At 42.8% G+C, this 27,649-nt stretch overlaps 2 protein-coding genes across 2 annotated transcripts; both read right to left on the reverse strand.

The window, feature by feature from the left end:
- Window positions 1-405: 405 nt before the first annotated feature.
- Window positions 406-7,081, reverse strand: LOC124149452 (4-coumarate--CoA ligase-like 5). Its single transcript, XM_048403965.1, has 6 exons — window positions 6,940-7,081; window positions 5,281-5,531; window positions 4,369-4,513; window positions 3,850-3,932; window positions 1,033-1,191; window positions 406-444 (listed from the first exon to the last, which is right to left on the reverse strand). The coding sequence occupies exons 1-6, from the start codon at window positions 7,079-7,081 to the stop codon at window positions 406-408; spliced, it is 819 nt and encodes a 272-aa protein (XP_048259922.1).
- A 1,575-nt stretch (window positions 7,082-8,656) lies between these two features.
- Window positions 8,657-27,576, reverse strand: LOC124149475 (4-coumarate--CoA ligase 1-like). The gene is made up of 11 exons (XM_046521082.2): window positions 27,254-27,576; window positions 21,382-21,589; window positions 19,554-19,660; window positions 18,975-19,180; window positions 18,525-18,693; window positions 15,848-16,019; window positions 15,333-15,430; window positions 13,386-13,530; window positions 11,344-11,426; window positions 9,989-10,154; window positions 8,657-9,108 (listed from the first exon to the last, which is right to left on the reverse strand). The coding sequence occupies exons 1-11, from the start codon at window positions 27,347-27,349 to the stop codon at window positions 8,978-8,980; spliced, it is 1,581 nt and encodes a 526-aa protein (XP_046377038.2). The 5' UTR covers window positions 27,350-27,576; the 3' UTR covers window positions 8,657-8,977.
- Between the last annotated feature and the right edge of the window lie 73 nt (window positions 27,577-27,649).

Consider the following 27,649-nt stretch of genomic DNA (forward strand, 5'->3'; position numbering starts at 1 on the left):
TAATAACTATCAATACCATTATTGTAGAAGTGCTGATTGACAGAATGGACAAAACATGGCAATACGACCACGTTAAGCAGTATACAATTTATTTACTGAATATACACAATTTCAAACAGTTCATATCAGTTTAATCATGTGGTTCCAATTATAATATCTGTCGTTTTGTGGGTACGTATTCTTAAAATGTTCCCATTGTTTTAGTGGATTTATAAATAAATTAAAATAGGAGACGTTAAGTATGTCTGTACATCAGTATTGTGATATTAATGTTAGTGTTTATGGTTTTCTTGTTTAACTTCCAACTTTCTCTGTGCCCTAAGGCTCCTGTTTTACAACTTTGACCCAGTGTTTTTCGCCTGAGGATCTTGCCGCTGGCGCTCTTTTGAATCTCTTCAAGAAAGGTCATTCCTCCCCGGAGTCTCTTGGTCCCAGATACTTTACCTGCAAGGAGGGAAGGCGCTGAATGAGACACACTCGGATTCGGTGTTACATTGATTCATGACTGAAACGCTGTATTCTCATTTTCACATTGATCAGTCAAAGCCACGTATGTCAAGGGTTTAAATGTTCCACATTTAATCAATTTGTTTTTTAAACGGTGTAACAGCATAAGAACGATAATTAAATTTATTGCAGTATTTAACCTTTATATACATGTTTTCTTCAATATATGACATATTTCAGTCAACTGTTCACATACTTTCAAACTGTTTAAATGCCTGACATTTAATACTTGTCTGAGCTTAAACAAATGTATTTTCCAGCTTTCGAGGCCGAGTGTTTGCTTATTATTATTCACAAGCCTTATCCCAAGAAAATATAGTCATGGTTGACTGCATGTCATCGCACCCCTATGGCATGGGACTTGCACTTGGCATCAATCACTGGTTTGTCCAGACTCGATTATTTACAGGCCATATAACGAATATTGCTGAGTGGGGCGTTAAGACAATAAGCATCTAATGAACAAAAGATAGTAATACGCTCGCCCCATGATATGTGTGTAAAATTGTGTTTCCTACTTTTCACAAAATCTTGCAGTTCTTGTTCTATTGTCCTTGACCCTGTTTTCCTGACAACAAAGGCTTTGGGCAACTCTCCTGCCTCCACATCCGGGATACCGATGACACCGACATCTGCCACGCCGGGGTGACTCAACAGAACATCCTCCAGCTCAGCTGGCGCCACCTGGCGAGGAAGTACATGACTAGGAAGGATGAATGGGAATTCGACATACCTGTGTACATATACAGAGAACGCCTTCCGTGTTGTGACACATGCCGCAGGAGACGGGACTTGGTTCAAGCCATATTTTCGTCATAAACAACTACAGTTTGAATTAGGGCTAAATGCAGTTGAAATTGAAAACCTGACCTGGGTCAATTTGGTTTTATCCATTACGGGTGTAGCAGGCTCAAATCAATCCCTTTTAATGTCACTCAAGATTGATTTGAGCCTAGGTTCAAACACTCCAGGGTACCTTTAGCCCAGGCTCAGGTCTCGCCCGGTACTATAACTCTTCGTACATTTTAAGTCTACATAAACTGAGTCAAATTAAAAACTTCACATTTTTTCAAAAGTAATCCCATATATGATATACAACGGACAAATGTATCAGAGAAGGTAATTTTTAATCATTAATGTCCAAAGAAGGATTTTAATTAACGGTGGTAACCATATTTTGTTCCAAGCACCTACGGTATTCGGTAATAACATCAACAGTTTAAATCATAAGTCCCAAGCACGAGAATCTGATGGCACACAAGTTCAGTAGAGTGTATGGCCACCATGTGCGTTGACAACTGCCACACAACGCCTCCGCATGGACCTTGTGATGCTTGTGAACACATGATTGGGAAGACGACGCCATTGTTGCTGCAAAATGTTGCCAAGATCTTGCAAATTCTGTGGTTGGTTCTGGAGAGTGCGCAGACTTCTGCCAAGAGCATCCCAGACGTGTTCGATGGTATTGAGGTCGGGAGACCTTGACGGCCAGTCCATGACGTTGACTCCCGCATTCTGAAGGAAATTCCTTGTCAAAATTGCTGTGTGGGGTCTGGCATTGCCGTGTTGGAAGATCAAACCGGGTCCATGTGCTGCCATAAAAGGCAGAAGTTCTAGTGCCAGTACCTGGTCGCGGTAAGCAGCAGCGTTGAGGTTGCCACGGATGACATGAAGCCTCGAACGTGCATTGCCACAGAAAGCACCCCACACCATGACACTTCCGCCTCGAAATCTGTCAACTTCCTGTACACAACACTGGGCGTAACGTTCATGACGGCGCCTGCACACCCTAGCCCTACCATCAGCAAATCGAAGATTGAATCGGGATTCATCACTGAAGACGACTTGATTCCAATTCCTCTGAGTCCATCGTAAGTGTCGCTGTGCCCACAATTGACGTTGACGTCTGTGTAATTGAGTCAGAATCGGCCCGCAGTATGGCCGTCGTGCTTGAAGGTGAGCAGTTCTCAGACAGTTTCGAACAGTTTGCGCACTCAGTCTACCACTAAACAGTTCATTTCTGGTTGATGTAGCCGTCAAAAATCAGTTACGGAGGTGACGTAAGACAATCTGACGATCCTCTGCATGTGACGTCACACGTGGTCGACCTGGCCGAGGGCGATCAGCGGTGGTACCCGTTTGCTGTAGACGCGTCTGTAAATCATAAACAGTCCGTCGACTACAACCCATCGTCCTTGCGACTTCAGCTACGGACGTTCCCGTCTGCAACATGCCGATTGCACGTTCACGTTGCACATTTGAAAGGCGTGGCATGACAAATGGCCGTAAAGACTTTTGTTTTCTTGTGTTTTTCTTTTTTTGTTAATGACTGCTAACAAGTATGGTTGAAAACACGTGCGGTATTATGGCCACGTGACCAGTTGCACGTGAAAAACCACTTTTGCCACTATAGTGCTGTGCACATGATTTTGATCGATTCACCTGCACAAAAACGGGTGTTATCTGAAGACAATACGTGGCCATTACTGTTTAAATACACAATAAGGGCCCACAATGATAACTGGTCAAAATGTTAAAATTTTAGGATTGTGAAGTTTTTAATTTGGTTCAGTATAATATCTGGATTCTTCAAGTGATGAGGAATCAGGTACTAGTCCGTGGAACAAATTATTTAGCTTATGATTTGTATGTTTGTTGTTTAACGCCGCAATCAGCAATATTCCAGCTATATGACGGCTGTCTGTAAATAATCGAGTCTGGACCAGACAATCCAGTGATTGACATCATGAGCATCGATCCACGCAATTGGGACACGATGATATGCATCAACCAAGTAAGCGAGCCTGGGTCACCTGATCCCGTTAGTCGCCTCTCACGACAAGCATAGTCGCCTTTTACGGCAAGCATGGGTTGCTGAAGACCTATTCTACCCCGGATCTTCACGCATCCTTTAACTTATGAACACAAGAACAATGTATACTGTTTTTACGCGTTTGTCGTCCTCAAAGAGTGAGTGAGTGAGTGAGTATGGTTTTACGCCGCTTTTAGCAATATTCCAGCAATATCACGGCGGGGGACACCAGAAATGGGCTTCACACATTGTACCCATGTCGGGAATCGAACCCGGGTCTTTGGCGTGACGAGCAAACGCTTTAACTACTAGGCTACCCGACCGCCCCCGTCCTCAAAGAACATACACATCACCGTCAATACAAATTGTTGATGAAGGTGTTTGTGATTTAGCGAACGCTTCCTGAAGATCCTGCTTCACACTCGGATGTAAAGACAATTTAAAGCGAACGTCAGTTCTTCTATATTGGTCTGCTGGACACTTGCTGGACTAGGTGAGCTGGACCAATCTGCCGCTGAGCCTGTGTTTACCTGGAATGCCTTGTATTTGATGAGCTCCTTCAGCCGATCAACAATGAAGAGAAACCCGTCGTCGTCAACATGGCCAATATCACCTGTGGAGAAAGGCAGTTGGATTTCGAAAAAGTAAACGAACAAACAAGACGAGTGAGTGAGTGAGTGAGTGAGTGAGTGAGTGAGTGAGTGAGTGTATGTTGCATCGCCGCGGTGTTCAAGTTACACTGAATACGTGAGTGTTGTTTTACGCCTCTTTTAACAATATTCCTGCAATAACACGAAATGGGGAATGGGACACACCAGAAATTGGCTTCACAGATAGCACCCATGTAGGGAATCGAACCCAGGTCTTCGGCTTGACGAGGGAACGCCACAAGGCTACCTACCCCATGAAGTGAAGAGAGAAGTATGAAGGAATGAAAGTGTCATTCTTAAAATTATCATCTATTATTATTATTATTATTATTATTATTATTATTGTTATTATTATTTCCTTTCACGCCAAGAATTATTATTATTAATATAAATCCGCACCTGTCTTCATCCATCCATCCTCGGTATACATGGCGCTCGTGGCACCAGGGTTTGACAGGTACCCTTTCATCAAGCTTGGCCCTCTCACATAGACCTCACCATCTTTGTTTGCGGGTAGGGACTTTCCGGTCTCTAGGTCGACTATCTGTTAAATAACAGGTGTGTGAAAGCTGTTTTGCGCCATAGTCAGTAATAATCACAACTCTATATGCCGACAGCCTTTGAAGTAATCGACTCTCTGTGAGATAAACCAGTGATTCACAGCATGAGCAACGATCCGCGCGTTCGGGGGACGATGGCACACAATCAGCCAGACGTTGCCACGCACGTTCCTTCACTACGGAAGCTTTTTAGGGCCATTTGTTTTTTTGTTTTTTTCTTGAAATTTCAAGATACTATTAGTAAGTTGAAATTTCAAGATGCATACTAAGTTGAAATTTCAAGATAATAAGTTGCAATTGTAAGATAATAACTTGACATTTCAATTTAGTATCTTGAAATTTCAAGTTACTAAGTCGAAATTTCAAGATGCTAAGTTGAAATTTCAAGATAATGATCTTGAAATTTCTAAATAATCAGTTGAAATTTCAAGATATTAACATGAAATTACAACTTATTATCTTGAAATTTCAACATAGTATGTATCTTGAAATTTCAACTTAGTAACTTGAAATTTCAAGAAAAAATTAAAAAAACAAATGACCCTAAAAGGCTCCCGTACTGCCCACCCGCACAGAGTCAAATTCCCCAACTCACTGGTAGTTTTGAGTTAATGTACATGTATTGTGTTGAAGATGTCTGCGTCGAGTTTGTGCATCTCATCAAGTGATATGTGTGTGGAGACAACACTTGGTGATTGTAGTCATCTCAGTTATCGGTACATAGGAAAAGTCCAAGCTGAAGGACAGCTACCATCAATAACGCGTATGTTTTCCGTTGGAAGCGATAGCGGCTTGACATCTCCTGCCCATGGAAGAGACGAGTATGTGAATCCTGGGTAATGGTAGCCCACACGGCCTGCAAACCAAAAGCCAACTGCTGCAACGTCTTGGGTTGTGGTTGACCTCGTAGTAGCCGTCTATTCAATTTATCCCACACGTGCTGTATCGGGTTCAAGTCCGGGGATCTGGCGTTGTCCTGCTGGAATACACCGTTGCCGATGGCTTCAATTGGGAGAACGTGTGGTAGGAGAATTTCGTTGATGTATCGTGAGCCGTAAGATTGCCATGGGATTTGGACCAAACCTGTCCTTCCACGATGAGAGATAGCCACTCACATCATAACGCTACCCCCACCAAACCTGTCCACTACCTGTTCGAAGTTTCCGGCGTAACGTTCTCCCCGACAAATGTAGACCCGTGCTCTTCCATCACCTCGACGGAGGGGAAATCTTGATCCGTCGCTGAACCAGACATCTCTCCATCCCTGTTGAGGCCATACCTTGTGTTGACGACACCAATGCAGTCGTAGTTGACAATGTTGTCGACTCAATATGACGCGTCGAACAGGACGTCTTACTCGTAGACCTGCTGCTCTTTAACGGTTTCGTACGGTCTGGTCGGAGATTCTGCGCAGTCGGGTTATTTGGGATATGGTTGAGGTGGCTGTTGTCGTCCTTTCGCGTAGGTGGAACCGTCGGATGAAGCGATCTTGGGCGGGGATGGTTACTCTTGGCCGATCACGTGTTGACCCATACTGTTGAAACCGATCCCATGGCCTTTTGATGATGCTGGGCGCTTCATTGAAAACCCTGGCTACAGCTGATCGGGATTCTTCTGCCTGCAAGCGGCCTATGACGTTGTTTCTTTGAACTTCTGTTAATCTTGGAATGTTGTTGAACTGTCACTGTTCGATTGATGCAGATGCCAGGCAATCAAAAACCCTGCACTTTAATACCGGTTCACAGTGCTGCTGTATTTCATTTTGCACTTCTTGATCGCTAATTTTGCTTCTATGGCCAAAGATATCCGTATTGCGTTTCTTTTTTTGAAGAGTATAATATGCCCGTGGACTTTTTAAATACAACCGTTTATATTGTAATATATTTTTCGCAAGAAATATATTTTCTTTTTGGAGCAGAATGTAATGTAATGTAAATTAAAATGACTAATGTTTTTTTATAATCCCGATGATGGAACACGCAACCTACGTATCTGTAGCCCAGTGATTGTACCACAAGGCTCCAGAGGCGTTGACAAATCACCACACTTTTCAGAATGTCTTTTTCAAGTACCGTACGCCAGCAACAGATATTTTACGCCCGTTTACTTAGGTTCGTGGAAAATATGTTTGAAACCTAAAAATATTGATCCATGTTGTTTTACGCTAACTTTCTTTTTCAGTTTATATGTTAGATAAAACACTTATCCTCGGTTTAATCCCTTGGATTCGGGTTTCATATCTCGCAAAAACCCTCTGACGTGTTTGATCCTACGCATAACCGGTACAAACACAAATAACAGGTAACACTGACACAACATGCTGTTTTGTGTGTATAATTCATGCATATAAAGTCCAAATCTGCCCTCATCAGTACTTGCTTCAAAATGTTTTTTTTATGCTAAATAGCACCTTGTGTGACATACTTGATGTTGAATATCTTTAGAATCTTCGCTCCAATGTCTTTGCTCAGAGGCGCAGCTCCGCAAATGACTCGGTGAACACTGCTCAGGTCATACTGCCGTGCAGTGGGCAGGGTGGTCAACAGAACCATGACGGGTGGCACCAGGTGCAGCACGGTGGCCTGTGGAATGGATCAGTATAGTCGCCCTATATCGAGGTGTATAGACGCAAAGGAGAACTCCCATGTTTTATGATATGACCAAAGGGCAGAAGCAAATTAGGTCATGTTCTTTATATTAGCATTGTGTTCAGCTCAAACTCAAAATGTGCCAATGTTTAATTGGATACAGGAGGGACCCCATACGTTGTCTATAGTTTATACTTTCTTGCTTTCGTTCTTTGTTGTTTAACGCAGCACTATTCCAGGTATATGACGGTGGCGTGTAGATAATGTGGACCAGACAATGCAGTGCTTGACATCATGATCTTTGCAATTGGAATACGACTATACTATATAAGTAAAGATAACCTATAATAAAACTTCATTAGGCATTAAAAGGGCGACACATTCATCAATATTCAACTTGTATAGCGGAGATATGTAGATAATTACCATAACTCATTTGATGGTTTCGTTTGACACCACGCTACAAATAGCCACTTTTGAAACAAAGCCAATGGTTTGTATTTGCACAGTTTTATAATAGTTCCACAACACCACGTTTATATATTATCGAAGTTCTGTAGTGTTTACGGAACACAGTTTGTCATGTAACTTGATGCACGAGTTTACCAATTGTTTTCGACTTATGTAGATCTTGGGTAGAATAGGTCTTCAGCAACCCATACTTGCCGTAAGAGGCGACTATGCTTGTCGTAAGAGGCGACAAATGGGATCGGGTGGTCAGGCTCGGTGACTTGGTTGATGCATGTCATCATATCCAAATTGCGTGGATCGATGCTCATTGTGTCAATCACTGGATTGTCTGGTCCAGACTCGATTATTTACAGACCGCCGTCATATAGCTGGAATATTGCTGAGTGCGGCGTTAAACCACAAACCAACCAACCCAAACGGAATGTCCTACAACAATGAAAACATGGAGACAAAATACAAAGGAATATTGTGTTCAAGTCATAGTACTTAAAAGTCAGTGTTCAAAAGTAATGAAATAGTTATCCCTGAGATACAGGTCTCGTTGGTGACATTCGCGAGAGCGAGTATGGCGCTGAAAGACTATGAACAATAATCAGGGATTCGAACCTACGGTCATAGGATCCTAAGGGACGCAACCCTGTGAAGCCAATTTCTGCGCCATGTACGACTGGTCCGTACCCCACATGTAGGTGAAATGGGGTTCAACGTCACGTTCAAGGTTAATGTATTTATATGGAGACGTGCATGCACTAGTCCTTGTTTTAGCCCTTTAATGCCGAGCGCCAGGCAGGGTAACAACAAGTAGAAACTTTTCACTGTTACGTCGCGGTCGGTGATCGAACTCCCCACCTTCTGCTCTCCGTATATACACTCTTCCACAAGACCATGGAGGCGGTCCATAAAACATATGACACATTCAAAGCTGGCTTCTTGCAAAAAAAACAAAAAAACAAATTTAAGTGATGTTTTAAGGATTTTTTATTGCGTATAAATTGTCACACAAAATAATGGATCAGTGTGCACTCGATTTTCATACTCAGCTCCAGCGTGCGTCGCCCTGTGGTAGTACTCATATATTTTTTTTAATCAATTTAAACAATTATTATTATTATCCTGATTGTAGAAGTGCTGATTGACAGAATGGATAAGACAAGGCAACATGACCACGCAAAGCAGTACACTATTTTCTTACACAATTTCAAATATGTCCATGAAATATTAATTGTGTGATCCCAGTGTTAATATCTGTCGTTCTGTGGGCATGTATTCTTAAAGTGTTCCCCATTGTTTTAGTGAATTAATAAATATATACATTAACAATAGATACGTTAAGTATATCTGTATATCAATGTTATTGTTTATGGTTTTCTCTGTGCCCTAAGGCTCCTCCTACAACTTTGACCTAGTGTTTTTCTCCATGTCTCGCAGCATTCTTCTGAGGATCTTGCCGCTGGCGCTCTTTGGAATCTCTTCAAGAAAGGTCACTCCTCCCCGGAGTCTCTTGGTTCCAGATACTTTACCTGCAAGGGGGGAAGGCGCTGAATGAGACACACTCAGATTCGGTGTTACATTGATTCATGACTGAAACGCTGTATTCTCATTTTCACATTGATCAGTAAAAGTCACATCTATCAAGGGTTTAAATTTTCCAGATTTGTTTAATGTTGTTGCTTTATTTGGTGTAACAGAAAAGGGAAGGTAATTAAGTTTATGGCAGTATATGAATATGCCAAATCAGGGACTATGACAACTCCCTGAAATTTTCGGGAATATATGTAAAGTCTGATTTACGCAGAGAATATACATAATCCCGAAATTACCAGGTGTACTACAGATTCCATATGTTATGTGAATAATGTTTATGCAAACCTATTCATTTTAATCAACTCTACAACAATGTTATATTGATACTTGAGATAATAATTCTTCTAACAATGAACGAAGCAGTTTCGGGGAAGATGCCTAAAAAACGTGGTAATTTAAAGGATTATGTATATACCCTGTGTGAATCTGACCAAAATAATTATTAATAATAAGGAATTATAAATATTCCCTGATTTTACAATAGTCAATTGTTCATTTTCTTTTAAACTGTTTAAACGACATTTAATATTGTCAGAGCTTAAAGAAATGTATTTTTCCAGCTTTTGGAGGCAGAATGTTTGGGTATTGAAATATCCCCGAACCTTATCCCAAGAAAAGGTCATGGTTGACTGCATGTCATCGGAACCCTATGGCATGGGACTTGCACTTGGCATCAATCACTGGTTTGTCCAGACTCGATTATTTACAGGCCATATAACGAATATTGCTGAGTGCGGCGTTAAGACAATAAGCATCTAATGAACAAAAGATAGTAATACGCTCGCCCCATGATAAACGTGTAAAAAGGTTTCCTACTTTTCACAAAATCTTGCAGTTCTTGTTCTGTTGTCATTGACCCTGGTTTCCTGACAACAAAGGCTTTGGGCAACTCTCCTGCCTCCACATCCGGGATACCGATGACACCGACATCTGCCACGCTGGGGTGACTCAACAGAACATCCTCCAGCTCAGCTGGCGCCACCTGGCGAGGAATTACATGACTAGGATATTGTTGTTGTTGTTTGTTGTTTAACGCCACACTCCAGCTAATTGACGGCGGTCTGCAAATAATCGAGAGGCGATTGACGGGATCGGGTGGTCAGGCTCGCTGACTTGGTTGAGGGAAGTCATCGTATCCCAGTTGGATTGTCTGGTCCAGACAAGATTATTTGCAGACCGCCGTCAATTAGCTGGAATATCGCTGAGTGCGGCGTTAAACAACAAACAAGCAAACAAACAACGACTAGCTGAGTGTCCATATGACACATAAAGAATTCAGGGTAAGTGAAATGGATACCGAAAGATGAAAATGACAACTTGTCCTACTGGTAATCTAGGACAAGTTGAAGCAATTTACAAAACACGTTTAAGTTAAGTAGGCGGTGACATAATCTGGACAAACATGTTTAGTTTGTTAAAGGTAGAGCGGGAATGCCATTACACTTGTCATTATTGCTCTTGAGTAAAAAATGTTATTCGATTTTAACAGCAAATGAATTCCCTCAATACTTCTCAATTGTTTAGCCATGGAAATGTGCTGTCACCATTTTCACAATCATCAGGTACCTCACATCAGTGCGTACTAAAATATGCTTTTAAACTCGCCACTATAACCCGTTGCTGGCCGAGACAGGGCACTCACATATTCATCGTACTACTTGTCGCGGACCACCCGCTACCCCTTATTCATTATGGTACGCGCCAGTGGGCGGACTGGATACAGAGTCATACGGGGTGTTGTCAGGTCACAACTCAACTAATCCTGACTTACCAGCAGGTTAGGTGTGTTTTATCCAGGCTCAGCCAAGGCTCAGGGAACTCCCAGTTCTATCTATGAGTATAAGTCTTCGTACCTACGTGTGATAAATTTACATCATATCTAGATTGTCCATGTGATGAGGAGTCAGGTACTGATCTGTGAAAAAAATTCTTTAGATTATGAACCCATGCACGATTTATACTGTTTTGCCTTCCTCAACGAACATGCACATCACCGTCAATACAAATTGTTGATGATGGTGTTTGTGATTTTGCGAACGCTTCCTGAAGATCCTGCTTCACACTCGGATGTAAAGACAATTTAAAGCGAACGTCAGTTCTTCTATATTGGTCTGCTGGACACTTGCTGGACTAGGTGAGCTGGACCAACCTGCCCCAAAGCCTGTGTTTACCTGGAAGGCCTTGTATTTGATGAGCTCCTTCAGCCGATCAACAATGAAGAGAAACCCCTCGTCGTCAACATGGCCGATATCACCTGTGGAGAAAGGCAGTTGGATATAAGTATAAGTATACATTTGTTTGTTGTTTAACGCCGCGCCTAGCAAATTCCAGCTATATGCAGCGGTCTGTAAATAATCGAGTCTGGACCAGACTATCCAATGAGTGATATCATGATCATCGACCCACGCAATTGGGATACGATTACATGCATCAACCAAACTGTACAATTAATTCTATTTACCAAACTTGGCACATAGACAGGTGCAGTAGTAAAGTGGCGCCCTTTGATAGTTTGGGGTGTTTTAAAAATTATTTTTTCGAGTTTCCAAAGCAACTGCTCTGACTGAAAATGGGGGTTGTGCTCGTATCTGGAGCAGATCGTCAGAATCGTAAAATAGCTCTTCACCAATCGTGACACATAGATAGTGGTGAACTGGTGACTTTTGACAGTTTTTGAGTTTTTAAACAAATACTTGTCGAGTTTCCGTGGCAAGGACTTTGACATAAAAAGGTACAGTGGTCAACTGGTACGTTATGACAGTTTGGGATTTTTTAGAAATTACTTTTTCAAGTTTCCATGGCAACACGTTTCATATATTTATCTACGGTAAGTATTCGCCATTGAGGATGATACCGATGACCTTGTCCTCTTGTTACTTTTAGTTCAGGGCCCACATGCACAGAGCGATCTTAGCGCTACAACTATCGTAAGGCTATGTAAAGTATGGGAGTAACGACCATCTCTGCGCTAAGATCGATTTGTGTAAGCAAGTAGGCCCTGGTAATAAGTGTACGCTACACATGCTGCTATATATAACTGAGTCGGTAATAAGTGTACGCTACACATGCTGCTATATATAGCTGAGTCAGTAATAAGTGTACGCTACACATGCTGCTATATACAGCTGAGTCGGTAATAAGTGTACGCTTCACATGCTGCTATATACAGCTGAGTCGGTAATAAGTGTACGCTACACTTGCTGCTATATATAACTGAGTCGGTAATAAGTGTACGCTACACATGCTGCTATACATAGCTGAGTCAGTAATAAGTGTACGCTACACATGCTGCTATATACAGCTGAGTCGGTAATAAGTGTACGCTACACTTGCTGCTATATATAACTGAGTCGGTAATAAGTGTACGCTACACATGCTGCTATACATAGCTGAGTCGGTAATAAGTGTACGCTACACATGCTGCTATATACAGCTGAGTCGGTAATAAGTGTACGCTACACTTGCTGCTATATATAACTGAGTCGGTAATAAGTGTACGCTACACATGCTGCTATATATAGCTGAGTCGGTAATAAGTGTACGCTACACATGCTGCTATACATAGCTGAGTCGGTAATAAGTGTACGCTACACATGCTGCTATATATAGCTGAGTCGGTAATAAGTGTACGCTACACGTGCTGCTATATATAGCTGAGTCGGGAATAAGTGTACGCTACACATGCTGCTATATATAGCTGAGTCGGTAATACGTGTACGCTACACATGCTGCTATATACATGTGTATAGCGGAGTCGGTAATAAGTGTACGCTACACATGCTGCTATATATAGCTGAGTCGGTAATAAGTGAACGCTACACATGCTGCTATATACATGTGTATAGCGGAGTCGGTAATAAATGTACGCTACACATGCTGCTATATATAGCTGAGTCGGTAATAAGTGTACGCTACACATACTGCTATACATAGCTGAGTACGTAATAAGTGTACGCTACACATGCTGCTATATATAGCTGAGTAGGATGATGAAAATCACACTTTGCAATCTTTGTCATTACTGTGGCTAATACTCCTTATCGACGGAATGCCTTATTTACACTATATAAGTATTAGCACACATACACATTCTTCACTACTAATCATCTTAATAATCATATTAATATGACGTGGTTCTATTTCAAGTGGCGAGAGCAATAGTATAATATTTCATTTCACGCCAAGAATTATTATTATTAATATAAATCCGCACCTGTCTTCATCCATCCATCCTCGGTATACATGGCGCTCGTGGCACCAGGGTTTGACAGGTACCCTTTCATCAAGCCTGGCCCTCTCACATAGACCTCACCATCTTTGTTTGAGGGGAGGGACTTTCCGGTCTCTAGGTCGACTATCTGTGAAATATTATGTGGATGAAAGGCGTTTCGCGCCATAGTCAGCAATTTGACAGCTATATACCGACAGTCTGGAAATAATCGACTCTCGGCGAGGTAAACCAGTGATTGACAGCATGAGCAACGATCCCCGCCGTCGGGGAACGATGACACACAGTCAGCCAGGCCAGACGGTGCTACACACCGATCCTCATACGTCGGCTCTTATTACAAACGCAGGATATGGGGACCTTATATATCCGAGGGGATCCGTGACGACAGTCGTCCTTAGTCACGCGTCTGATCACGCAAAGAACCATTACAGTATGATAATCCCCATGAAACTACACAGTCATCATTAACAGGGACGCAGCCAGTTTGGAAAAACAACTTACAGCTACCCAGAGAGTTCCGGGTGGTCAAGTAAAAGCCCCTTTACACAGGTCTGCGACCGTTGTGCCGTCTTTGAGCGATCAAAAACTGGCCAGGACGCTCAATGGTCGCCTAAACCCAGGAGATCATGTTTCTATGTAACTGCTCCAGCAGTTGTTCAGCAGAAACTGCTAGTGTTGTCCAGTGTCTGCAACCACACTGAAACACTGCAGGTACAAGCCCTATATTTATAGGCAGGCCGAGGAGGCACTACAGGTAGCTCAAAGGAGGCAGAAAAGAAGCAGAAGCATTGCCATGATGTCACAAGGGTTGCCGTGGTCGCCGAATGGAGACACGGCGGTCGCCACAGTCATCGTTCAATGCACGCTGTTGGTCGCCCAATGGAGGCACAAGGGAGGCAGAAGCATCGCCCAGATTGACGGGAAAATATTTCAGCAGAACGCATATATTACCTGGCGACCATTGGGCGACCACTGTGCCTTCATTCTGCAACAACGGCAATGTTTGTGCCTCCCTTCTGCCTCCTTTGTGAGCAACCAACCTCCTCGGCGACCTTTGTGCGACTGTTTTGAACATGTTCAAAAATTCACGGCGACCATGGCGTCCATGGCGATGTCTGAACCTCCTGTGTACCACTTTGGAACGACTCAGGCAACCATTCTGCCTCCTTTGAGCCTCCAACGACGACCTGGAAAATTTTATGGTCGCACACTTTTAGGCACAAAGGTCGCCACCATGTGTAAAGGCCCCATTAGGGAACGACCATTTGATAAGTTTATCGTAAACCTGAAAAACAACAACTTTGCTTTAGACATGCTTTGTTGAAAAAAATGAAATTGCCTCCCACAAAAAGGACATTGTTGAATAGCGGGGTTTTTTCCAAAATAATAATAATCAGGATTATAGATTTAAATAAAAAATATATCCGGTTTTGTAGCAGTAGCTGAAAAATATCTAATCCTGATACAAAATCCCAGCCCTTCCTTCCCCGGATTATCAAATAGTCGGTTCCTAATTCGAGTGATTGCAATGTGCAGGGTTTCCCACCTTTGCTGAGAGGATCTGATGATCGTTGGTTCGAATCCCTCAAACGCCCGGATTTTGTTCCTTGGTCAGTAAAAACCATACCCGTTCTCGGAGGTTCCTGAAGGTGGTAGACGCCACAATATACGCCCTTCTGGCTTCCGCCAACATTGCGATGACACACCGTGCTGTAACTAGATTGACGCCCAATATGCTTGTAACCAACTACGGTTATGTCGAACTGCAATCAGTTGTCCCTCTGTGTTCGTTATAACCGTAGTTCACTGTATATTAATAACACCTGATTAAATAACTATCCCCACGCCACCTTCCCACCCCAGAGTAAAATTCACAAAACTCACTATTAGTTTTGAGGGAATGTATTGTTTTGAAGATGCCTGCCCTACCTTACACTCGGTTCCCGCAACGACAGTCCCGACCGAGCCGAACCTGTGCATCACATCAAGTGACAAGTGTGTTACTTGGCATTCCGTCATCCCGAAGCCTGGAAGTTACATCCGGTGTTATACTTGGCTAATGTGAAGGACATATTACTTTTATAACTACTAACTTAAAATACCAAGTACCTTCAATAACTACGATAATCAATAGACAAGCTATTAGTTTGTACAGAGCGCCATGGACGTATATTTGATTTTATAATTGATTAACTTTAAATTCGTTATTTACAGATTATGAGTTGTATACAGTTACATAAATAATAGGGTAAAAAGATGGAAAAATTAAGGGGTTTTATATGTATAATTCACACACATTCAAACCCTTTCTTTCAACAGCCAAAATCCCAAACAGTATGAATTTTATGGTTTATAATGACTTACGTCCCTGGAAAGCCGTCAAAACCTAACAATATTAGTACTTTCTTCTGTTACTAAAAGAATTTTGTGATGCTAAATAGTACCTTGTGAAACATGCTTGATGTTGAATATCTTTAGAATCTTCGCTTCGATGTCTTTGCTCAGAGGCGCAGCTCCGCAAAGGACTCGGTGAACACTGCTCAGGTCATACTGCCGGACAGTGGGCAGGGTGGTCAACAGAACCATGACGGGTGGCACCAGGTGCAGCACGGTGGCCTGTGGAATGGATCAGTATAGTCGCCTTATATCGAGGTGTATAGACGCAAAGGAGAACCTCTTGCGTTAATATTTCGTGAGGTTAATATGTGACGTGCATCCTACTAGAGAAGAAAACAATGATTACCCCGTCTGTCACATAGTCCTCCGTTTTATTATATGCTCCACAACGGAAGCAACTATAATCCTGTTCTCTTATATCATAATTATGTGTAACTTAAAACGCCAAATGGGCTGATGCTTAAATGGGTTGATGGGGTGGGGGTGGGTGTGGGTGTGGGTGTGGGTGTGGGTGTGGGGGTGGATGTGTGAAGCTTATAATAAAATGCTAAATATTCTTACAGCCATGTTTAGTTTAGATATGTTTAGAAATGACAAACGGGAACACCTTCCATAATGATCACGATGAATTCGTGAAGGTACGCATCTTGCAGATCGAGGTTGAGCATTTAATCCCCCGAACGAATGATCGTAAGAAGCAGAGCGATCGATACCATGTGGATGTGAGGTGCTGTTCCGCTTTGAAGGTCTTCATATTGAAAATCATGCTTGCCGCTGTCCTCCGGCATGAGACATTGGTGCATGCTTGTCCAATAGCACCCCAATGTGTCTTGTAGGGTCGGAACTTGACTGGAAGCGAGGTCCTGTTCAATGGAGTTGTTGTACCTGGAGACGTTGCTGTTGATGGAAGTCTGTAGCCTTCAGTCAGAAGTGCTGCGATGTAAGGTCTCCCAAAGTCATCCAGTTGGCTGCAAAAAGTCCACGACTTCCGCCTACAAGTGTATGATATAGGGGTACGACTGGGATCGGAGGGCCTCAGTTGTTCAGTCCTGCTACTGAGTCACTTGGTGGAGGAGTCGGACACTCCTCTGTCCTTCCCTGCGTTCAAGGTAACAGTCCTAGTGATGCTGGATTTAGAACTTCTGGTGCTCTGTCCCGGATGCATCCTAACACGAATGTTTGCCTGGAATGTCTCTCGTAAGGGACCGGCCATTTGATATTCTGAGGGGGGGAGGGGGGTCTGGGATTTTGTATTAAGATTAGATATTTTTCAGTCTGAATTTGTTTAAGAAGAACACCTTGCAACAATGTAAAAGTCTGAAGCATAATTATTATTTTCAAGGATTTTCGGGGACAACATATATTTTTTAATAAAATCCCAGCCCCCAACCCCTAGAATATCACATGATCAGTCCTATCAAGTCGGAGTGAGCTGAAGTGGTCTGAGTCTTCCGTCTAAGCTTTTAGCAATATTCCAGCAAAATCACGGCGGGGGACACCAGACATGGGCTTCACACATGTGCCCATGTGGGGAATCGAACCCAGGTCTTCGGCGTGACGAGCGAACGCTATAACAACTAGGCTACCCCACCGCCCCTCTTCTGTCTAAGGTGCTGATTGTCTTGCAGTTGTTACCTCTCTTGTTTAAGGAGATCGAGTTGAGTATCTTTCGTGAATTCCTTGGCTATAGCCTGAATCCCATTGGCAAAGAGGAATGCGGACGACCAAGGTAGATTGTAAAGCTGAGTTTTAAATTGTTCCTCCCTTTAACAGGATTGTACGACACCCGTCCTGCGTAGAGCTGTTATGTAACCGGCATAATGGGAGAGCTGGTCCATCACAGTCTGAAACCTTTCATGTATCAGCACGCTCTCTCTCCGGATGTGAGCCTCTTCCGTCTTCTTCTCATTGGCCACCAACATCGCAATGCATGGCTTCAGCCATTGATAGGATCGTAGAGATCAACGGGAGCGTACGCCGAATCATGGTGTCCAAATGAGCCAACTCAAGATCTCCAACGATGGAGTGACGCGTTCTCTTCGGGTTGATATGTCGCCGTCAAGTTCGGGTGAGAGACGATGGAGTCCATCCCATGGGTGCGGCACTCCTTGATGTTAAATGTAGGTGTCTTAAGCTTATTCTTGAGTCTTCTAAAGAGAGAGAAGGCCTTGTTTAGTTTTAGTAAGAGACGCGTATGGGGCGACCATTGACATTTTGGGGGTTGGGATTGTACCTGAAAATTCTTGAAAAAAATTATCTTTCACACTGACGGAAAATAAAGAAATTGTCTGCCACACAAATTACATTGTGGGAATGAATGTTTAAGACAAAAATATTTTGGCTTATAGTAAATTAAAATAATATCTGGTCTCCATGCAAACCCCCTTAGTTTTCTTGGGAGATGATGGTTCTTGTTCCAATGATGTTGACATTGAACGTCTATCGCTGTCACGCCTCTCACACTTACGTTTGTGGGTAGTAAATTGAGCTGAAGTGAGGTGTTTACATTTTACATCTGTCTGATTCCGTGCAACGACCACGGAAAGGACCACGGCAAACTTGAGTACACTCATCACACCCCTTACGTTTCTTGCTGTACTTGCACCATTACCTTGGTGGTGATGGTAAAAACATTATAATTATAATAATTTGTAGTAGTAGTAGTAGTAGCAGAAGTAGTAGTAGTAGTAGTAGTAGTAGTAGTAGTAGTAGTAGTAGACTGACCTTATGTTCCTGTATGTTGCGCAAGTACTCATGAACGTCGAATCTGGACATGACAACATTCTTGGCCCCACTGTATAGCCCGGTGGAGATGATAGGGCCTAGCCCGTAGATATGGAAGAAGGGTAGAAACGACACGTAGGAGTCCTTCTCCGTCAGGAGTCCCGGTTCCCTGGTGGAATAAGCAGTTTACTCAATTTAAATATATTATAATAATAATAATAATAATAATAATAATAATAATATATATATATATATATATATATATATATATATATATAATATTTAAATATATATATATATATTTAGAGAGAGAGAGAAAGAGAGAGAGAGAGGGAGAGAGAGACAGAGAGAGAGAGAGAGAGAGAATAAAGGAGGGAGAAAGAGAGTTACAAAGAAACAAATACACACAAATCAAACACACACACATACATATTATCTGTCTATACTTACAACAACTGTAGTACGTTGGACGTCATCGCATAATGAGATATCTGCACTGCTTTTGGTTTTCCGGTCGTTCCACTGGAGAACAGTATTGCGGTGACGTCGTTCTTTGGGTCGATGCCTTGGTCGCTTATTGGTGCATCAGAAATATCCGGCGTGATGAGGGAGGCGAAGCTGACACAGCCCTCAGCCTCACCCAGCACGATAACCTTCTGAAATGTCAAAGACAGGTCTATTTGTAAACCTCGAGTGAGTGAGTGATTAGTGTTTAACGCCACCTCATCAATCAATGCGCAGAGCCTATAGTGACACACTTTTAAAACGTAGCGTTTTGTTTTTCTGTAAATGGATGAAGTTGTGATCGGATAACTATTTGAGTAACGATTGACTCTCTCAAGAAGCATTCGTCTACGTTATAAATATGAACATTAACAAAGTGAAATGGCCACCCCCATCCCCCACCCACCCGGGCCCTTCCCCCTGAAGTGTACTTGTCAAAACATATCATATGCAGTGTCACGTTACATGGGGCTGCATATTAATGTGTCCTCGTCTAGCAACATTTGACCTCCTAGCAACTCTTACCTGGACGCCATGGGCTTGGGCCAGGGCCTGCCTGACGACTGGAAGCATATCCGGCAGTGTCAGGAGGAACTTGGTTTTACAGATGTCAATGGTGTGTTTGAGTTCATCTGGAAACACACATGTGAGTGAGTGAGTGAGTGAGTTGGATTGAACGCCGCCGCTTCTAACAATCTTCCAGTAATATCAGCGTGTCAGTTCAAAGTGGGAGGAAAGAGGTGCAAGTCGTAGAGCCGACATCTTCCCGAGGCCAGAGAGTTAACTGACTATAAAAGTCCAGTTTCCACCCTTGCCGAACTAGGCTGGTATTATGGAGTTACATTTTGGCTGGACTAACGAGTCTATGCATAGTCCAATCAAAATCGCGCACCGAAATCGAAATCCGGTTCGTAAACTGTCATGCAGAGTTCGGTCGATTGAAGGATTTGCAAAGCATGTGCATCGCCAGCTCGTTGTCAACAGATATTTTCAAAAACTTTTCATGTTTTTAATCCAGGTGCTCACGTGATTTGATGTACTTCGCGAAGTAAGAACCGTTATATCACAAAATAGATATTGATTATCGATCAGATCATCTTGATTGGGCGCCACCATTTTGTTTGAAACAAATGCATGTGATACGAGAGGTGGAATCTGATTGGTACATATGGGAGAGGCATAGAATGGACATAACTCGTAATAGCCACTGGTGGCGCTATGATCGAGCCCAGGAATTCCAGCCTAGTTCGGCAAGGGTGGAAACTGGACTTGTAAAGTCAGTTAACGCTCTTGCCTCGGGAAGATGTAGAGCCGATAATCAAGACGAACACAAGTGTTGACAAACCAACGACCACTATAAGGGCTTACTAGGATTTGATCACACGATCTCTCGATCCTGGCAAGCCAAAGGGACGCAACTTTGCACAATTGCTGCATCTTAGGCAATATGGAAACATGCACCCTGTTAACAGTGAATGAGTGAGTGAGTGAGTGAGTTGGGTTTAACGCCGCTTTTTACATTATTCCAGTTATATCGTGGCCTGTCAGCTTAATGTGGGAGCAAAGCCCGAAGTGATGCAGGTCTCAGACGTCTACCACTTCGGTGAAACCCACGAGCACGGCTATGGTGCTGACAAACCTAGAGACCTAAGTGGGGCGAACCGGGATTCGAACCCACAATCATAGGTTTCTGGCGTGTCCAAGAGAGCACCCTGTTAACAACCTGAATATTTAACACATGCTGTCTACCAGTTTAAATAGTGAATGAGTGGTCATACGTAGCGTTTAGCAATAATCCAGGAGGGGATACCAAACATTTTAAATGGAACCAAACAGCAAGCCATTTGCGTGATTCAGTTTCCATTGAAGATGTGCCGGATCTCAGCATTACGATGCAAGGAGTGTGTCTTTGTAATTTGTGGGGATATTTCTATTCAAAGGGTGTTCATATTCCATAGTTTGGTAGCTCTCTGTTGATTTCTTTGGTAAGCCTGTGTCAGTGATCCTAAACTACTAGAGACTGTTGTCCCCGACGGATATACATGATTGGAATAGTCGTTTACGTTTCATGGGTGGTGTAGTTCATTGGTTAAATGATAGCTTTATGTGCAACATGCCGAACTCACAAGAACCAAGGCATTTAATACCATCGATGATCAGTTGAAATATTATGATATTTTGTTACGATTCTTGTGTATGAGGGACATATCGACGTTGTCACGTTGTGAGTTGGTAACATGATCTCCGTGCATATACCAACCAACTCGACATTCTTCATTAACTGACCTCGGTTGTGATACGCGTTATATGAGTTGAACTCTTCTGTGTTTGCGGGTGATACTGCCAGACTTACCTCCATTGTAGAGTGGGTTGGTCGCTTGTAGTACACCACCAAGGGAGGCAACTGCGTAGAACACTATTGGGTACTCGATGACATTCGGGGAGAAGATGCAGAGAACGTCGCCTCTCTTGAATCCGAGGTTACTAAGACCACGAGCCAGACGTCGGATTGTGGACGAGAGTTGGCGGTACGACATGACATGGCCGGTGTTCGAGTTAACCTGCAAAGAGTGTTAATATTTTGATGTGTGACTTGAGTGTCTGTATCTTTAACAGTATGTCGGGACAGTGACATTTCAGAACATTGTAAAATTTGTTTGATAGGCATTACTTAGAAGTTGACGAATGACAAAGTAGACACACTTTATGGATAACAACTTCTTTTATACTGTAACTGCGACGTTTCGGTTTTGATCCTTATAACGTTGTCAATCAAAACTGAATGAGGAACTGACTGATATAGAAGATTTAACGTGCGCTTTCCGACTGCAGCGTATTTCGCACACGGTGAATGAGGAACATTGTACAGAATATATATAGTAGGTGGAGGATTGACAGCAGAGGATTAGCAGAAACAACATTTGCATACATGAGTGGGATGACATGAGTAAGTAATGACAACAGAAGGATAATACTGTCACAACACGATGGACAGAGAACACATAGGTGGAAGCCAATGGGACATGAAGCCAATTAAACAGGATAATTGCATCCCTTTAGAACTAAGACTGGCATCATCTCTACCCTCACTAAACGAGCCATCAACCTTTCTTCTGCTGTGGGACGCAACACACTGTCTAATGTACATCTAAACACTGGAGGAGTGATGTCATTGCAAACGTGAGTGAGTGAGTATGGTTTTACGCCGCTTTTGGCAATATTCCAGCAAATATCACGGCGGGGGACACCAGAAATGAGCTTCACACATTGTACCCATGTCGGGAATCGAACCCGGGTCTTCGGCGTGACGAGCTAACGCTTTAACAACTAGGCTACCCGACCGCCCCCCATTGCAAACGGGACAACAGGGGACACGTGTCCAGTATGACGTCAAAGGTCACGCGAAATTGAAAAGGATCCTCCAGTGAGATGGGAGATCCAGAACCTGCTGGACTGGTTTCATTTAGGGCTATATATCTAATTCAAGCAGGTATGGGAACACCAAGGTTTTGGTATGGGACACAAAAAGACAAAATACAATCGACAGAAAATGATGCTTTTAATAGGATACATCCAATAGCGATTACGTGTGGATGTCGGGCGGTTACATCTGTGAACAAGGTAACCCAGATATCGCCTTCAAAACCAGTAGTGTCATTTCATAAAGTCATGAGAATGATAAGGGTCTCAATAACGTGTATGACCACCACCCCTGGAAAGTACACAGGCACCTGAGTGTCATGGACCTGACAAGAGTCCTTAAAGTTGCCTGGTGTATTGCTGGCCACTCAGCTTGCAGCCCCTCGACGAGTTGTTACAGGCTGACAGGATGGGGGTGATTTGCACGCAAACGTCGTCCAAGTACGTCCAACAGGTGTTCGATCGGTGCCAGATCTGGGGAATGGGTAGGCCACTGCATTCTGGTGATCCCATTTCGGTTGATGAAGTCAGTAGCCACGAGCGTCCTGTGAGGACGAGTATTATCATCCTTTGGTGTGGCACCAGGTCCAATGGCCGTCAAAGCAAGGAGAACAAGTGGCCGAAGAAACTCGTCCCTGTAGTGAATACCTCTTAGATTTCCATTGCCATGATACGGTGGAGTTCTCCTATTCAAACTGAAGCCACCACCAAACCGCTCTCGTTTCCTGACTGGCATCTTGAAACCTTACTCCTCTGCAGGCGAAACACTCTGAGACGTCCATCATTGAACTGCATGCAGAAACGTGATTCGTCTGTGAACAAAATTACGATAACTGCTGCCTATTCCAGCCGAGATGAGCTCGACACCAAGCAAGACGTGCAGTTATTTAACGTGCCAGAAGAGGTAATCTTACAGCTTGACGCCTGGAGTTAATACCAGCAACTCTGAGACGGTACCTGATTGTCTGTGCACTGACATGTCTATGCGTGGCTGTCATCAGTTGAAGTCCCAATGATTCTGCTGTGGTGCTGCGTAAAGCTGTCAGAATGACATAACGGTCCTCGGCTCCAGTGGCTGATCTTGGTCTGCCTGAACGAGGCCGATACTTGACTTCTCCATCCGCCTGAAACCTGTGCCACATATGGTGCATTTTGGAGCCGTCTGGCAACTTCCCTGATGCCTATTGCATCTTGCAGCCACGTGATGTCCCTTTCTCTGTTTACATGGCTTGATGGTCGTCTCGGTGCTATGGTGAGGTGAGGTGAAATTGGGTTTAACGTCGCGTCCAAGATTATTGCACTTATATAGCGACGTGCATGTACGTGTGTGTGTTTGTGTGGCTGCTTGTACTAGTCCGGACTGATGCCGATTTATAGTGCTAGCTCACTGAGATACCATGCCGCAGTTTAACATGAATACCCCACTCAGACACAGTATACTGACTCCGAGCCGACCAGTCCTTGTTTTAGCCCCTTAATGCCGAGCGCCAGACAGGGTAACAACAAGTACCATCTTTTAACGTCTTTTGGTATGACGCGGCCGGGGATCGAACCCCGGACCTTCCGCTCTCCGGGCGGACGCTCTAACACAAGACCACGGAGGCGGTCGGTGGTTAAACCAGTGCAATGACAGGATTCAGCAGTGTCATCCTTTATACCATTGTGTGCAGCATACCCACAGACATCATTGAAAGCATGTGCATTGTTATATTTGAGTGCTCCTTCCTCCTTATCATGACACCTGACTTTGACATTTGCCAAATTATGACCAAAGACTGTTCTTGGGACCAGTCTCCAAAAACAACCAAAAATGTTTGCCAGTCAAAAATCTTTTTTTTTCTTGTCAAGTGTTCCATATGTTACCAACAGCTTTAAATTGTGTGTGAATTTCAAGAAATACAGCTACGTCAATGTAGTATGGTACAAACTGTGAGTGTTTCCTTACCTGTTTGAATGAGTATAGCATTGGTTCATTCGCAAGACGGTGACCAACTGATTTTTCACTTATCCGCTTCTTGGAATATTTTCTCGGAATTACCGGGTAGTCATACATGTGTCTTGCTTAATCTGGACTAAGACGGGGGTCATTTCCAAAGCAAATAGTCAGTACAAATTCGAAATTTGAGATAAAAAAAACCCCAGACATGTTGATTTATCGTTTAAATTGTGTTTTTTGTTCTACTAGGCATTGTTTTATATCCAGGGATTAAGATTACCTTGTGTATTTTCTCGTAAACTAAGCCGGACACAGCAATCAGCTGTACACACGTTTTCTTGGAATCTACCGGTGATTCGGTCAAGACACACCCAATGATATAACTTTACAGTATTTTTAATGCAAGGATCGGCAGAAATTGTATCTGAAACTTTTTTTTATCAGGAATAATATATTCCAATATCTTGTTAATTTAGATGCAGCTTTTACTAAACATATTTGACATATGATATATGTATCCATTCTCTGTCAACTAAAGTTCGTTTCAAGGCGTCAATAGCGGTAATCTGACCGGTGTTGCTGTTAATAACGGTGAGTTGTGCGATCTTCCGATCGCTTCACACACGATTTCGCCGAAATTAATTAAAACAATATTAAAAGGAATTTTGAATAAAATTAATGTCATTGAAATAAGTTACAAACATAAGTCCAGATATACAAAGAACACTTTTTATAGCCAGACAGTGTAATTACATGAATAATTTGCGTACTTCAGTATGGATTTGTTGACATGGTATTTTCCGGTGTTACGTGCTCACGGTAATGTCTTTCCATGAGGGGAAAAAACATAAAAACTCATAATTCGTGTATAATGCGCACCCCTTTCTACACAGCTGTGTTTTTTGGAAAAAAGTGCGCACTTTACTCAAGAAAATACGGTAGTCATACATGTGTCTTGCTTAATCTGGACTAAGACGGGGGTCATCTCCAAAGCAAATAGTAAATAATTCAGTGTTCACAAGCCTAAATGAGCGTATTCATCTATGTACATCTCAGTTTATGTTCAGTATGTTTTTAAAAAAATATGTCTTTCTGTATGCTGAGCTATGCTCGCAGTGTTCAGGTATTTCGATGTGCGTTCTTACTGTTAGGTGAGTTATAGGCATACAATGAAACTGAGGAGCTATTCAGATATGACAAACCATTTCACGTGTAAATGAAAAGACATGACTGTCAGATATAAATCGTATTTTAATCATTAAAACGCTACCTTTTGAATGAAGAAGGTATTCCGAGCTGATGTGTTTTGTAGTTAATTCGTGCCCCGCGCCCGGCGATGACACCAGCTTTACTTGTGTTGACAAAGCAGAACCTATCAATGATCTTTTGAATTTTCACACTTTGAAATGTAGCATGTTATAACTTGACTCATGCTAACACCATTCTAAAGATTCAGAGCAGTGGATAAACGTGAAACCTTGACTATATGATGTCAATCTGTTGAAAATTGGTTTCGAATGATGGTGATTCACGGAAGCATGCTCATGATATGGTCGGAATTGTACAATCGACCCTGCTTTTGGCAGAGATTTCTTATTAATATGGAAATGGGTTCATCGCTTTTGTTTATTCGAACACACACTGTTTACATGTTTTCCGATATCGTAGTCGTGTATCCCACCTTACTGTACGTCTGTGCTGATACTTGTGTGAGATCGTAATGTCCGCACGGTCCTTTCAGTAAGTTTATATTTGAATATGACCAGAGACCTTCTGAATATACGTATACTGGCTGTCCTTTTAAGTGTGCATGACGAGACAGGTTGGCTCCCTAGGTACAGTGGTAGTATTGGTAGTTATAGTAGCTGTAGCTGTAGTAGCAGTAGTAGCCGATAACTAGTAGCAATTGTTGTAGTTGTGATAGTAGTTGTGGTTTGATGTTGATTATTAGTGCTTTGTGTAGTAGTAGAAGTAGTAGTAGTTGTAGTAGTAGTAGTTGTTGTAGTAGTAGTAGTTGTAGTAGTAGTGTTGATAATTAGTTCCTTGTGTAGTAGTAGTAGTAGTAGTAGTAGTAGTAGTAGTAGTTGTAGTAGTAGTAGTAGATTGTTGTCACTGAAGCAATATTTATTGTTGTAATTATCGTAGTAGTACCAGTTGTGATTTAGGAGCATAAGGAATCGAGCCTGTCTCTATGACAACTGGACACTGATTAATATGAGTAACATAACCACAAACATCGCTCACCAGACTCTGTAATCCCCTTCCCCCTCCCCCAGTTTTAATCGCGGTTGCATATGTGTTAATGACTTTCTGTTATCTCAGCAGAACGTCACGTCAAGAAAAAACAATGTATTTGCATTGTCAATACTTAAACAAGAATCAAATAGTCAATGAACTTTCCTACATGTACAATTCGTCCCTGACACCAAGACACACTATTATGACAAATGCTCTATACCCATCCATCCGATACCAGAACTCATTTGATAGGAACCCGTTGCGTTTGACACCACGCTACAAATAGCCACTTTCGAAACGAAGTCTCGGCATGGCCCTAGTGTATTTTTCATAACAGAGTACACGAGATAATAGAGGCTGTGCACACAAATGCATGGTTAGGGCGCAGACTATATATAATTTCAATTTCAATGCTAACCGACGGACAGCCCGATGGACCAAGACCCATAAGATAAGCTGACATTAACATTAACAGGTCAGCGAAAAACTCAAAATGGGTCAACCAAAGACGTATATACGTCCGTGGGTCAACACACATTGCTGACCTGCATATCTGGGCCAAGGTGTCCCACAAGTAGTATAATGCATTACGTCCCTTGCGGGGACTGCCGTAAATGTCGAATGTACTCACCATGGCAACCCTATCTCCATGTTGATCGAACCTTTCCGTCATGAATGTCCCCAGGGAAACACATGGTAGATGAATTGGCTTTCCTTTCCACGCCATGTTAACTCGGACGCTTCTCAACAGGCTGACGCAGTTAAACACTCGGGGTCAAGTGATGTAATCGTCCGTTCAAAGTGTAAGCTTGGTGTTATATATCTGCACGCGGGATGTTTGGCGCATGCATATTTTCACCAGGCTGGTACAGATTTGTATTTACACCGTCTTATAATAGTTTCTGCGCAACACCAATTTGTGACATATATAAATGTAATGTTGTCCTCTCCATGCTGCGGGCGGGCGGGTAGCCTCGTGGTTAAAGCGTTTGCTCGTCACGCCGAAGACCCGGGTTCGAATCCCGAC

The sequence above is a fragment of the Haliotis rufescens genome, unplaced genomic scaffold (assembly GCF_023055435.1).
Source record: "Haliotis rufescens isolate VD_foot unplaced genomic scaffold, xgHalRufe1.0.p SCAF_1, whole genome shotgun sequence".
NCBI classification, from domain to species: Eukaryota; Metazoa; Mollusca; class Gastropoda; order Lepetellida; family Haliotidae; genus Haliotis; species Haliotis rufescens.